The sequence below is a fragment of the Hydra vulgaris genome, chromosome 04, assembly GCF_038396675.1.
Source record: "Hydra vulgaris chromosome 04, alternate assembly HydraT2T_AEP".
NCBI classification, from domain to species: Eukaryota; Metazoa; Cnidaria; class Hydrozoa; order Anthoathecata; family Hydridae; genus Hydra; species Hydra vulgaris.
Window position 1 is genome coordinate 35,405,353 of NC_088923.1, and position 15,555 is coordinate 35,420,907.

The 15,555-nt window shown below is 27.3% G+C and overlaps 1 protein-coding gene across 4 annotated transcripts in view; it reads right to left on the minus strand.

Annotated features, from left to right (window-relative positions):
- The window catches only part of LOC105843863 (uncharacterized), a 73,157-nt gene that overhangs the window by 19,583 nt on the left and 38,019 nt on the right, over positions 1-15,555 (minus strand). For all 4 annotated transcript variants that reach the window (XM_065796186.1, XM_065796187.1, XM_065796185.1 and 1 more), the window contains 2 exons: positions 14,847-15,128; positions 11,504-11,968 (listed from right to left, as the gene is read on the minus strand). In XM_065796186.1, the coding sequence (XP_065652258.1) occupies positions 11,504-11,968; positions 14,847-15,128 (747 nt within the window). The remainder of the gene's footprint in view (positions 1-11,503; positions 11,969-14,846; positions 15,129-15,555) is intronic.

The window sequence follows — 15,555 nt, forward strand, 5'->3', positions numbered from 1 at the left end:
AGAGCTAGCGTTTCTTGTGCCATCTTCTAAAATACATTCTCGTGTTACTTGTCACTCATATAAGTCTCATTCTTTTTCTGTGACTGTTCCTAAGTGCTCCAAAAACTCTTATTCGTCTAGTTTTTTTCCTCAAACATCAGTTCTTTGGAACTCGCTTCCTTCATCTTGCTTTCCTGACTCATATAATTTGCAATCCTTTAAGTCATCTGTCAATCGTTATCTTACTCTACAATCTTTATCTTTTCTCTTCCAGTAACTTCCAACTTTAATTAGTGGTTGCTTGTAGCGTTGCTGGAAGTGAAGATGTTTATAAAAAAAGCTGTATTACTGCACAATGGAAACCGCTTTTCTTCTGTTCCTATTAGCCATGCAGTTCACATGAAAGTGACTTATATAAACATGAAAGTTCTCCTCAACTCAATTAATTACAATGAACACAAATGGAAAATTTGTGATGATCTAAAAGTCATTGCTATTCTTTTAGGAGTGCAATTAGGGTATACTAAATACTAATGCTTTTTGTGCATGTGAGACAGTAGAAACAGAAGTTCACATTATATAAAAAAAGACTGGCCTGCAAAAAATCTCAACACAGATGAAAAAAATGTTATTGCTGAACCACTCGTGGATCCAAAAGATGTTCTTTGTCCACCATTACATATTAAGTTGGGTTTAATGAAAATTTTTGTCAAAGGTATGAACAAAGAAGGACAGGTTTTTAAGTATTTAAGAAACAAATTTCCCAAAATAAGTGATGCAAAAGTTAAAGAGGGTATTTTTGTTGGGCCACCAATACATCAACTTATGAGGGATCCTGCATTTGACAAAGTTTTGAAGTGACAAGAAAAGAAAACTTGGGAAGCTTTTAAGGGAGTGATTTGTAGATTTTTAGGCAACAAAAGAGATGATAACTACATTCAATTGGTAACAGTACTTCTGAAAAAATACCATCAACTTGGATGTAACATGTCCCTCAAGATTCATTTCCTCCACTCACACCTAGACTTCTTCCCCTCAGTTGTGTAGCTGTTAGTGATGGACATGGGGAAAGGTTTCACCAAGTTATTTCTGTAATAGAACAAAGATATCAGGGTTGTTGGAATGAGGCTATGCTTGCAGATTACTGTTGGTTTGTGTTTAGGGATGCTTCAGAACTAGTCTACAAAAGGAAAGCAAAAAGATCACTATCTCGTGACGATACCCCATAATCATCTTTATACCTATTAGCTTAATGATCATGATTTCTTTGTTTAAAATAGAACTTTAAACTTCCTTGATTTAACCATAATAAATTATAGCAAAGGTAAACACGAGTTTAAAGTTTACAGAAAGAAACCATTACAAATATCCAAATTAAACCTCACTCAAATCATGACCCCAAGATTCTAAACGCAATATTTAAAGGTTATATTCACAGGGCTTATTCTATATACAGTAATTTGTAATTACAAGTTGAGATTAATTTGTTTAACAACCAAATCTTTAACAAAAATCAGTACAACATATGCCAACTTACACGCATTGCAAACTTAATTGGAAATAAACAGTCCCTAAAAATCAACAAAATTCCCAATCAACATTAACATACGGGTAAATGCATGATAATTTCTAATTATCTTTAGCTGTGAAGCATTCTTGCAGAGCATATAACTTCACAAAAATATATAAAACTGGTGCAGATATAACATTTCAAAGTTAAGAGTTTATTTTCAATGATAAATAGTTTATTATGACTGCTATGTTACATAGAAGTAAAAAATTGATATTACGTTGAAAGATAAATAGTTTATCATACAATATGATAAACTTATTTTCTTACTATACATGCTATGTTCAAATATGACATATTTGAACATAGTATATATATATATGAAAAGATATATATCTTTCAACATAATAATAATTTTTGTTGTCCATTGCCAACGACTCAGTGGTATTTTTATTTCGGATTCCTGCAATTTAGGCAAATTTTGATAAAAAGTAGTATATGTTAATAACATTGTTATGATTTATGTTGATATTTGTTTAAAATGTTTCAATTAATAGTTATATATAAATATTATTTGTTGTTTTAAATATAAAAGTTAATCTTTAATAAGAACAAATAAATAATAATCAAGTTAATTCTTGATAACAAAGTTAAATTATTAACTCAAGTTGACAGAGATACCATATAGATACCATATAGCATAGTAAAATATAAATAAATTCATAAATTTATAAAAATGACAAAATTAATTACTAATATTCTGATCAGTGTTAGTAGCTCTATTTTTATTGATAAAAGAACACATATGTTTAATAATGATGTTCAATCTAACTATTTGGTAAGTTTAGTCTGAATGATTAGCTTTTATTATTGTAATCTTTGATTATACCACCAAGGAAAGAATTTAAATAAATATTGAAAAGAAAAAACTTTGAAGTAAATTAGATAAAAGTATTTTATTTTGTGGTAAATAAATATGTACAGAATTTTTTGTTATTTTTACCGCTTTAATTCAAATCGAGTGTTTTAATTAATTTAAGTAAAACAACTTATAGCTTTACAAAGAAGTTTTATAGAAAAAACTTAGTGATTAATGTATTCAGGTTTTAAAAAAAATACCCCCAAAAATTATATACCGTTTTTTTTATTTATTAAAAAATTTTTATTAAAAATTTTAATTATATAAACTTTTATTAAATTTTAATAAAAGTTAAAAATTAAAAATATTTTTTTTTATAAAACTTGTATGTATTATAAATGAAGGTTTAGGTGATAGCCAGATTTTCAATAGGTTATTTGTTAGAGTTAGAGAGATTTTTATTAAGTTATTTGTTAGAGCTAGAGAGATTTTCAATAGGTTATTTGTTAGAATTAGAGAGATTTTGTAAGAGTTAGAAATAAAACATTTTAAATATCATTTAATAACGAAAAGCATTGTTTATAATACATATAACTTGAACAAATAAAAAACATTTGTTATACTGTTTTAGCTGCTTAAAGTATTCCAATGGTTGTCGGCCAAAAACATCAGTTAGTTATTTTATCTCAACAATATCATAATACACGGTTTGAAAATTTTGACTTTTTTTATAACTAAATATCCTAAAATTGTCCTTTTGAGGGTTGATTCTATTTATATTGGGGACTCCAAAACAATAAATTTTAAAATCCTGGATAAAAATCCAAGGGAGATATTTAGCTTTGCATTTTTTTATTTTTTTTTTATACTTTACAAATATTTGTTAGCAATAATAGATTGTTTTTTACCATACTCTAACGATTGCGACAAAACCAATTCCCTTTGGACAGTCATTTAGAACATTCTCTTTAAATAATCATTTGTAATTGCTACACAAGTAATTCCCTCCGGACCAATATTTGTCACACTCTCTTCAGACAATCATAATTGATTGCAAAACTGTTTCCTTGGAGACAAATTCAGCACAAAGAATTTGCACATAAATGAAATAAAAAGATGTAGCGCTAAACTTATGATAGTCATGATACAAGAAACTATAAACAGTTTAACAGTATATAATTAATTTTAATATATTTAATATATAAACGTAAATAAAAGTTACAAATACCAACATGACTTTCTTTCTTTATATTACGCTAAAAAATATTACACTTAGAAACTAAATAAAAATAATTATGCATAGGTATTGAAATCACTGTTATTTTTAGCTATTTTTAGAAAAAATAAAAATGCCTACATTTTTCAAAGACCATGATAATTGCAGAAGACCATGATAATTGCAGAAGACCATGATAATTGCAAACACACACTGTTGTGTGTTATTTGTATGAGGAAAAGTGACAGAGAAATTTCAAAACATTTCATTTCTGAGATTCATCATTTGATTTCATCAGATGTGAATTTTCAGGATGAAAGATTGCCATTTGGAATTTGTGTTACATGCCGTTGCAACCTGAAAAAATTGGGCGATGGAGCTAATGCCTTAAAGGCAATACAACTATACAGTTTTGATTCCATTGTTGTGAAGCCATTAACAAGACTTACAACATGTTGTGATTGCATTATTTGTCAAGTTGTGAAGGTGAAAGGCAAAGAAAAGCATCCATTTGAAAAGGGTCTTGCATCAAAATCTTTGCAAGAAGAAAGAAAGTCAGTTGAAAAACGATGCACAAAATGTCTACCATTGCTCGTGGAGTTTCTCACAACTGCAGTGATACAACTCACCGTGCAAACTTATATCAATTTACATTGGAAGATTCTGTGGGCGTAGAACAACTTGCTTCATCTGTCATTGCATCAAAAGAAGCATCTCCAGGCGGAATAATTTGTCTTGGTCAAGCTTATGGTTAACCTCTTCCGATAAGAAAAGGTTAGTTATTTTATTATTCTGTACATTCTGAGCAATACAATTTGTATGTGAAGTAATTGATTTAGTTTTCTTTCTTAAGGAACATCTGAAGCTCATTCACTCTTTCAAGGCCCTTTGACAACAAAAAATATGGTTGATATTCAGCAGAGTACTAGGCTTTCAAACAATAAAATCAGAAAGCTTGGATCTTTTCTAAACCAAATTAGTCCAGTTTCCCTTCTTGAGCCAAATTTTCAACAGAAATTTGCATCAGCAGGATCTAGTCGAAAAGATTTTTTCATTGCTACCAATGTAAAATTGCCAGATTCTAATGAGGTTCATAACATTATTTATTGTATCAATTTAAAAACCCTGAATGAAAACATCACAGTTTCAAAAGATTTGATGAGCTCGGACACTGTGAAACTGGGCCTCGATGGTGGAGGGTCCTTTTTCAAAGCTGGTTTGAGTCTAATTTCAGAACACCAAACAAAACAACAAAGTCCAGTAAAAAAGTCAATTAAGTTGGCTTCAAGTGAAAATTTTAAAAGCACAGGTGTCAAAAAGCAACTAATTGTAGCAATCTGCTGTTCATCCACCAATACTTCAATTCCCAGATGAAAATCTAATCTTAGAAGCTATTCCTCCAATGGAACTTCATTTGCTTCTTGAGGTTGTTAACCATCTTATTAAGCACTTGGTTCAAGTTTTGTTAAAAACAAAAGAATGGTTGACTTCAATACATATACCATTACAGCTGTACCATGGTGGTCATTTCAATGGCAATGATTGCATGAAGTTGCTGAAAAAAATTGACACTCTGAAGCAGATAACCGCGGCCGATAAGGCATTTGAAACATTATCCATCTGCGATGGTTCTACATTTGTTTCTCTAAGTTGTTAATTCTTGTTTTGGATGCTCACTCTCTCCAGACTTTGAGAAAAAGATTCAAGAGTTTAAGAGCAATTATCTAAAGTTGACTGTTTCTATCACACCAAAAGTTCATTAAGTTTGTGTGGTATATCAAACGATAAAGAACTTAAATACTAAATAGTGGTATAAATAACTTTATACTGCCAAAAATGGACTTAGTGAATTTCCCTTGTATACCAATGATATGTTCCAGTAAATATTTTATTGAGTCACTGTTTGCATTTTAAAATTTTTATTTCTGCTAATAATGGTAATATCTGCTTTGAAGTTGCCCAAAAAATTGGTTTAATCAAAAACATTCAAAAATAGCTAACAGAGGAGTCTTGTGATGATTAGGTTATATTTAAGGAATTTAAACCTTTTAAATCATTTTTAAATCGTTCAGATCTACTCTTTTCCATTGATTCTTCTATATTTTATGCAAGCAAAATGACTGGTGTTAACAGAGTTTACCCACTGTCAGATATAAATAATAAGTGTTTACAAATAAACGCAAAACTGGCTTTATTGTTATGCATCAACTGCATTTTTAAATCATTGATATTTTTTGACTTTGAATTAAAATCGTAAGCTTGTAATATCAACAATAAAATAATAATATACATAATAATAACTTATACTAACTTATACTTATAAGTAATTATAATACTTAACATAAATTTACAATACTAATAAAATATCTATTGATATAAACTTATATGTTAAATATATATATATATATATATATATATATATATATATATATATATATATATATATATATATATATATATATATATATATATATATATATATATATATATATATATATATATATATATATATATATATACAAAATATATTTATGTGGTTGTGCTATTTAATTTATTTATTTCTTCCTAAAAAAAGTTATTAATTTAAATTGATAACTTTAACATAAACAATGGTAACTAAAAAAATATAATAGTTATTATATAGATCACGACCATATGCTTATTTATTATAACTAAGTTATAATAAGTTAAAAACCGTTTTTGTTTTCCATACCTTATTTTTAAAATAAAAATAAACTAATCAATTAATTTAAACTCATCAGCTTTAGATTAAAGCTGAAACTGATCAAGTCAATTTAATCAGCTTGATATATGATAAGGGTTCGATTCGATTTCGCTTTCTAACCAGTTTCAGAAAGAAGTTTCCTCTGATTTGGAAAGTGCTCGTAAATTAAATGTATTTGCATTGGAAAATGTTTATTTAACTATACTTTATTGTTTGAAGGCAAAAAAATTGAAAATTTCCAACTTTCCGGGAAGTGGAAAGTATTTAAAAATTATCTTTCTTTACATTTTTACATGGCATTCAATTTATAGTATTACTATTAATTAAATTTGACCTCACTTCTCTAAACTTTCCAATCACTTCCAATTGGAAAGTCAAAAAAAATTTAAATCTTTTTTTTTTAAATAAGATTTCTTTTTTACAAATAGTTGATTATATCGTAGTCAATAGAACTTATCCCTGGTCGAGAAATAAAATATTTTTACAAAAACATTATTGTTTAAAAATATCCCAATCATGTGATCAAATAAGTGTAAAGAAAATTTTCCGATTGAAGTCAATAGAAGTTATCCCTCTGAAGTTATTGTTAGCAGATTGACTAGCTCTGTTAGAAAACCATATTGCTCGCACCCTGCTGGAAATAGTGGTTATTGTAATCACGTGATTGCTTTATTATTTAAACTTGCAGAATATTATTTAAATTTACTTGAGTATGTACCTGAAGAGGTTGCTTGTACAAGTAGATCAAGACAATGAGACATTATAGGTTATAAAACTAAAACAATTAAAAATTCTATTATGTTTACAAATGTTCAAAAATTTAAGCGTGGCATTAAGCCTACTTTATATGATCCGAGGTAAATAAAATATAAAGAAAAAACTTTAAAACAAAATATTTACAATTTAAAATCAAATGCTGCTTTTTTAATCAAAGATATTGGTATTGTTCATTGCATAACTGATATTTTTAGTTTTACTGAAACATTTAGAAATTTTCCAACGGGTTCTCCTTTATCTTTTCAACTCCAGATAAATGAGAGCTTTGAACTTATCACTAATATTGAAAAACTTCCTGCAATTTCTTTTAATGTGTCTAATATCTTACCTTAAGCCTACTTTATATGATATTTTATAGCCTTTATCTCTTGGCTTTTATAATAAAAATCAATGCTGTATACCTCGCAACTGGGAACTTAATAAGAAACAAAAAGATTTTTTGTTATCAATAAAAGTATCTTCTGAACGAAGTAGAAAGTATGAAGGTGATACAGTTACACATAATAAAAATCAGCTGTGGTTTAATGTAAGAAAACATTGCTTAATTTCAAGTACTTCTCATAAAATTTATATATGCAAAAGACAATTTGAAACTCTTGTTCATCAGTTAATTAATAACACACAAAAAGTTGATTTGCCTCAATTTATTCAAGAGTCTTTAGACCACAAGCTTGCTTTTGAGCCACATGCAATAGAGATATATATTAAAGTTTTAAAAATAGATTAAATCACAATATTTCAGTTAGGACAACTGAAATTGTAATACAACCTAATTTATTTTGGTTATCTGCGAGTTTGAACGGTCTTGTATATGATGAAGAGGCTGAATAATATTATGGTTTAATTGAAATTAAATGTCCTAAAATGAAAAAGCACTTGTCTATTTCTGAATGTTTGAATGCCAATGATTTTTTTCTTTAACCCTATGAATAGCACGTTCTACATGAGTTCTCAATGATGTGATGGTTTGACTTTCTGTAGCATCTTATTTACTTAGCTGTAGTTATCTGTTTAAAAAAGATGGTATATTTAACATTGTTTGTGTTTAAATGGTCTGAAATGATAAACTCACAATCAGCCATAACTGAATCATTTTTGTTCCATAGTTCTTTATTAAGGAAACCCGATCTTATAACACTTTCTTTGTCAGAAATAGATCCATCCAAAAGTTGGCTTATAAAAGTTATTGCCCCTGGAGGAGAAATACCTAACAATCTTTTTTAAGTTACACAATGTTTATAATTGGAGAATAAAGAACTTTGGCGTCTCAGTAATGAAGGTTTCTGACAAAAGAGTTCAGTACAATCAATAACGCATCTTGTTGATGGAAACGTTATCTTGAAGTTTTCTGGAATAAACTTATTTACTTATTCACGTGAATGCCAAATAGGCACACTTCCCAAAGAAAAATATAGAAAGTCCGTCCATGTTATTAAATAACAAGATGATGTTGATTTTAAAACTTTAAATCACCAAGATGTGTGCAAAATTAAAAATCCATTTTTTAGCTACACTAAAAACATAAATAAGGGCAATTTCATGAAAAAAAATCCATGCAACCCTTAGTCTCAGATTTTGCTGATTTTTACACCACTCAAAGATTTTAATGTCATGAACATTTCTGAAATTTTATTATCTAATTCCAAATGGCTTTAAAGATGACTCTTCAGACATTGTCTTGAACCAACAAAAATCTGCCATTTTGAAAAATGGTTTTGATTGTTGTTTCTGTTCTGTGTAATGGAATGCTGAAAATGTGTACACTTACACATTTTGAGGCAAAGAATCCTATAAAACAACTAAAAATATTTAAAAACAAACATAACACCTGAAATGTTAACCTTTAACGCAATTTTACTGGGGCGAGTTTAGTTACGAAAATGCTGATGTAGCTCGATTTTTTTTTTTTGATGTTGTCATGATTATTTTAGTCAGAGTTATTACAAAGAATAGGAGAGTGGTCTTTTCTTGAACAGAAAAAAAAAACATGGTCAAATTGACTTAAATTTGTTTTTTTTGACTTAAAACTTGACTTAAAAAATACATCAGGGAAAAAAAGGAGGTACTCTGTGCATACACAAGTGCATACACAGCAGGTGATGTTTAATAATTTTCGAAAAATTTTACCATATGCTGTGAGCATATTAAGATCCCCTCCCCTGTTTGTTAAACTTTACTTGTTATGAAAAAGAAACTGTATCCCAAATCTAAAAAAAAAATTTAAGTTATTATTTTCTAATATTTTAGAACCGTTTAAGTCTTAAAAATTAGAAAACATAAACGTACCTACAGGAAAAAAAAAATTTCCACTCACCTGTTTGTTAAGACTACCTCCCCCCTCCCTACTCCCTCCTTCTTTTCTCATCTCCCCCCATTTATTACATTATGATAAAAATTGTGTAAAGCAATTGAGAATAACTTGACAGTAATGAAACTGAAACAGCTTTGACCATATTAAATTGTTCTTTTAGTTGTTGCTGACTTGTTTTTTCTATTTTCTTGGTAACTTTATAAATTTCGGTCCTAAATTTCAAAAAGTTAAAAACTTAACGGTGGGTGAGTTGAATTAAAAATTGCATATGTATAGGCTCTTTTTTTTTTTTTCAAGTTCAAAAAATTTTTTTTTTAATTTTTCTAAAATAATTTAATTAGATTTATATGAATTGAATTGTGGTCTTTCCCATAACAGAAATAAAAAAAATTGCTAAATGTATATTATTAGTAGATAAAGTTAATGAGAAAACTTAGAATCATAATCAGACTTTTTTGTTTAATGTTTCTAAGTATTTTATTCAACTTTTATTACTAAACAAGTTATCTGAGGTCAATACATTAATTATTTTACTTTTTAATATTTTTTACTTATTTAAATATTATTTATTAATTTAGTTATAATAAATAATAAACAGTTGCTTTTTTATTGACCAGTAGCCAACATTTGGATGAAACAATTATTAGTAAAAACCATTAATATTTATTAAAGTTGTTTAATATTTATTTCTGGATTTCATTATTTTATCACTTTCTATGTTATACATGCCACAACATGTTTTGCATGATAGAGCATTTTTATATTTTATTTAATTTGGCATTTAATAGTTTATAAAAATGAACCTAAAAGCTAATTCATGTTAAAATCATTAGAATATCGTAACAGATATAAACAATCTATTTTTGTTTTTTTACCTAAAAATATTTTAAAGAAAAAGTTCTCACAACAATAGGCAAGGGACTCCTTTTTTAAATGTAGAACAGGTAAAATCACGCATGTTAATTTGAAATAATAAAAACTACTATATTCTAATGTTTATGTTTTATCATTGCCTGATGTTATTACATCATTAAGTCATTGGAATGTGGGATATGTTTATTCCTTTTTTTTTATTCACCCACTCGGTGTAGTTAAGGCAATTTTAAAATATTATAGGGTCTGTATGATATTTTGTTGACTCTAACATATTTCCGTTAAATGATTAGGTCTGTGAATTATGAAAAGACAAAAAATATTCAAATGTTAAATTTTGTGGTATCATAAAATATAAATATTTGTAGCAATAAAACCCAGACTGCAGATTCTTTTTTTTTAAAAAAAAACTTCTTAAAATCACAATCGCATGTCCAAATTTGAATATAATTTTAAATAAATTCATTTTTTAGGTAAAATGAGCATCATAGTTTTTTAATATGATCTGTTCTGATGTTTATTGGCAATTTTTCTTAATTATAAGCTCTTTCTTGGCCGGAATTCTAGTATTTTTTGTGAAAATTGATGGGAACATTGTATTTTGACAATTATATATAGTTAATATATGTCAGAACTGATTAGAACTGCCTTAACCAACTATAGATTAGTTGGTTAAGGCACTTTTTAAAATTTTTTTAACTAAATTCATGTTAACGACGATGAGCAAAAGTGACTCCAAAATTGTGTTCTTTAGATTCACTATTAGGGGTAGTAAAATGGTTTTGAAAGTTATATATAAAAAAGAAAAGTTTCTTTAAATAATAAAAAAACCTGCAGCAAAAAAAATATAACATCTAAAGCTCTCGTTTGGACATAATACACTGAAAAAACCATGCAAATTCTAAATAAAAGAATTCAAATAATTTGTAAACTGCCTTAACTACACCGAGCATCCTATTTCTTACTTGAATTGTCAGCAGTGGTGAGTTATTTTACCTAACAGAAAAAACTATAATATTTTTTTATACAATATTAATTAAATAGTTTGTTAGTATTGTAATAGTAATATGTGTATTATTTATTTATAAATTAAATTATATATATATATATATATATATATATATATATATATATATATATATATATATATATTTATATATATATTACACATTTTATAAAATTACTGAAAAATATTATAACAAAAGTTTATGGTAAAAATACAAACTAATAAGTATACACAATCGAGAACTCACTATCATTTGCATTTACAATTCTGAGATCTTTAATGGAACCATCTGCTGCATTATGCCAAGGATTTGCAGCATAAACATAAATGCTTGAAAACGATTGGGGATTTGTATTTGTAGTGCTATGAACAACATTTTCATTAACGTATACTTTATATTTATATACTCCATTTTGCATGATTTGTAAAATTTTTATACTTGACCACACATTCAGTGGAAGTGGATCTGTGTATATACAATAATTGATATCTTTATTTACTGCAGAACAAATGTACAACTGTCCTGATCTTTCCCATACAGAAGCAATTCTTTCACCATATTGCCCATAATTGTACCAAATGGTCAAATGAATAACATTTTTATCATATGCTGATGTTGATCTGAGATTTAGCTTGAAAGAAACAGAATATGTCTTTTCTAAATATGTCAATGTTGCAAGCAAATTATCTGTGGTCAATACATGCTCATTGACTAAAAGTAAAACATACAAAACATAAACATAAATGTTGTCATGTATATTTAACCCTTTAACAGTCTCGCCAATTTTTTAAAATACGGTCGCTATTAGTCCAGCTTTTTTTTCCGAAGTGGCCTCTAAATGTCTCGTGTTTTTAAACGATTTTTAAAATTATCGTGTTTTTTTACAAACAGAATAAAAATTTTTTTTTACTATTTTTAACATTATTAAACACTACAAAACGTCATTATTCAAGTTTAAGAATATATAAATCATACTACATAAACACAAAAAATTATAAAAATGTATACACTAATATTCACTTTTTGTATGACAATTGGAAAAGCATGGAGCTGCACAAAGTTTTACATTACATTCTAAACATTCATATCTTGAATCTTTTTGAATTATGTGTTTGTAACATACCGCACACCTTCTTTGAGCATTAATCTTTTATTATCATTTTCAATAATCATTCACCAAATATATCTTTTCATTATTGATTCATCAAATGAATAATTTTCTATCTTTTAGTGAGTAAATATTTACATTTTGGTATTTATTTTTGCACTGAAAGAACTTCTTTATTTGTCATATTGAAAATTAAAGTGAACACGTGTAAAAGAGAACTATTGAAACAAAAGCTCTTTAATTATGTAGTAATAAATTTTGTGACCAGTAGACGTATAATTATTGATGAACAAGAAGGAAATATAAGGAGATGCATAAAACTATAATAATACAGCATGGACATTTGGGAACCACTTTTAGTTTGCGTAATATTATGGCATGGACTGTTAACGGGTTAACAACAACTGTATAAATAAAACGTGTTTTAAAAGATATAAAAAATATATATATAATATAATACAAAAGAATATGAAAAAAAAAATCAAAAACTCTTGAATTAGCATTCTAAAAAAATATTACTGACATTTATTGCATAATTAAACTTTTTACTTAAATTTTTTGATCACAACAAAAATAGATTAAAAAACATCGAGACTTAGAATACTTGTTTAAAAGTCTCAAGACTAAACTCCACATTTTCCTTTGTACCAAAACACAGTGAATTCAAGGTCTTTCATATTTTGAACTTTGGAGTAGCCTGCTGTCAAATCATTTTTTTTTAAATTAGAATACTGTTATTACATAGAGTTTAGAGTTTTTTAAGTATACTGTCATTTTCTTGCTCTTTATCTTAATTTTTTGTTTTCTGTTAAATTTCACCTGAAATAGTTGCTGCTTTTAGCCATGTTGGGAGTGGATTTGTTAAAAAAGAAGTGCTCTATTTATAATAAAAGATAAATAAATGTACCATACTTTCTTTAAACAAGGGAACTATTTGCAAAGAACTTTTTCTCTAATTCTCCTCTTGAATCTAATGGCCTCTTACAGTCATTCTAGCAAACAGAAATACTAGTCAGTTGTTAGACATCCAAATCACAATGCTTCCATTGTTACAGTTAATTCTCTTTTAACCTCATTGACTGCTTGTGATCTATACAACATTCCTATCATACTCTTACAAAAGTGTTGTTTAGAAATTTCTTAAATTTAAAAAACTCTTTACAGATTTCGATCTTCTTGTTCTACAACTGAAGTGTTAACTGTTAAAACAAAAAGTTTCTATTGTGCATTAGATGAAGACGGTGTGGCAAAGTAATTGGTCTTCTCTTTAAGTTCACTTAATATGTTGTTTCTGGGAAATTTTTTGAGATTATTAAATGATTCTATTTTAACTGCAGTATTAAAGTTGTCCTTGAAAGCACAAAGTTCTATTCTTTATCCTGTCATTTTTATCACCCATTTCAGTAATCTTCCTGACAATATTACATTAGTAAATAAAGTGGCTTTATTTACTAAAAAAAACAACTTTATACTTTAGCCTTGATAAAAAGTTATAGTTTTTTGATCAATTTGAACAAAGAGTTTATCTTGAATTGATTTTTTTTCTGTGACAGTGTTAGGGCTAGCAGTATCTTGTGAAATTTAAATTAAACAAAACTCAGTTATTAACTGCAAACATTTAGTGCAATACTATTGATATTCTTGTATTAATGTACGACAACACTTTTAGTGAGTCGCCTACTTCTGGGATTATCATTCATTAATGACTTCTCATGGAAACCATATATAAAATCTATTGCAAAGTTAGCATCTGCTAAAATATGTATTGTAAATGTATTTAAACCTACTATTTCTATTGCTGCCTGTGGAAAATAGAACAGGTGCAAATACATTTATAATATGTCTTGAATTGATAGTGCAAATTCTTTTTTCCCATTATCATAAGGTTGCTTCTTTCTCCTTTCTACAATTATTAGCAATGTTGTTGTTCAAATGAGTTATCATCTCCCAAAGATTTTGTTTCATTGACCAAAACTCATTCTTGCATAACTCACCATACCACAAAGTTGCATCGTTTTACTGTAAATGTTCCCTTACGCTCTAAAAAATTGCATTTATCTAGTTTATTACCTAGCACATCTATGTTCTGAATCATCTTCTCTAACATCTTCATGTTTTCTTAACAGTTTTTTAACTCTTCTGTCAATTGTTTTCTTGCTCTTTAATAAAATTCTTTGTTTTCTGATAACTCCTAACTTAAAATAGGGGTTTGGGATAACTCCTAAACTGAAAATAAATGAAAACTTAATAAAATAGATTTTTAAAAATAAAAAACTTTATCTAAAAACGCTAATTTAATTTATCAATTTTTATAGGCTTAAAAAAATACATAAACGTGCATTTTAATCAAAAAAGTTTGCATAAATTTTTTAATTGACAAATTTGGAGATTTTTGACCCAAAATGACATTTCATTAAATACCTATTTTAACATATATTATTTTTTGATTTAAGAAGGCTAAAAAAATTTTTTTAAATATACCTTTTACAATTGGAAGTGCAGTTGGTGGTAATGTCTCAAAAAAAGAACAACCTAATTTAAAAGATGTTGTTTGACCGCTAAACCCATACAGACATTGACAGTCTCCATAAACATCAACTATTGCACTTGCAACATACCCATTCTGAGTAGGATTTTTTTCCTGATAATCCGCACAAAATCTCACACATGAGTTCCATAAAATGTAGCCAACATTAATATAACCATTATAAATGTTATCCCAAGAACCTACCTTTGATAATGTGCAATTTTTTGAAGATGAGTCTAAAATTTAGAAAATTAAACATTAGTTCACAATAATCAGAGAAAAAAACACTTTATAAAAATTGAATTGAATTATAAAAAAGGAATAAAAGAAAGATGTTATAAACAATTTATCAAAAAAATGTTTATCAAACAACAACTACACTTGATATAGGATATAAACTTAGTAACTAGCTACTAAGTTTATATTCTATATCAAGTTTATATGCAGACGCTACAACCTTTAAAAGTTGTGTTTAGATTTAAAAATAACTTGTTTTTTTTTCAAGCTTTTTTTTATTAACTTGCTTGTTTATTTTATGAACATCTAAATACAAATATTTTTGAAACTTGCTAATATATAAATTAATATATAAATATAAGTGCATTGGGGTCACAAATATTCAAGAGTGTAATTCTAAATTAAGCCTATATTTAATGTTATTTT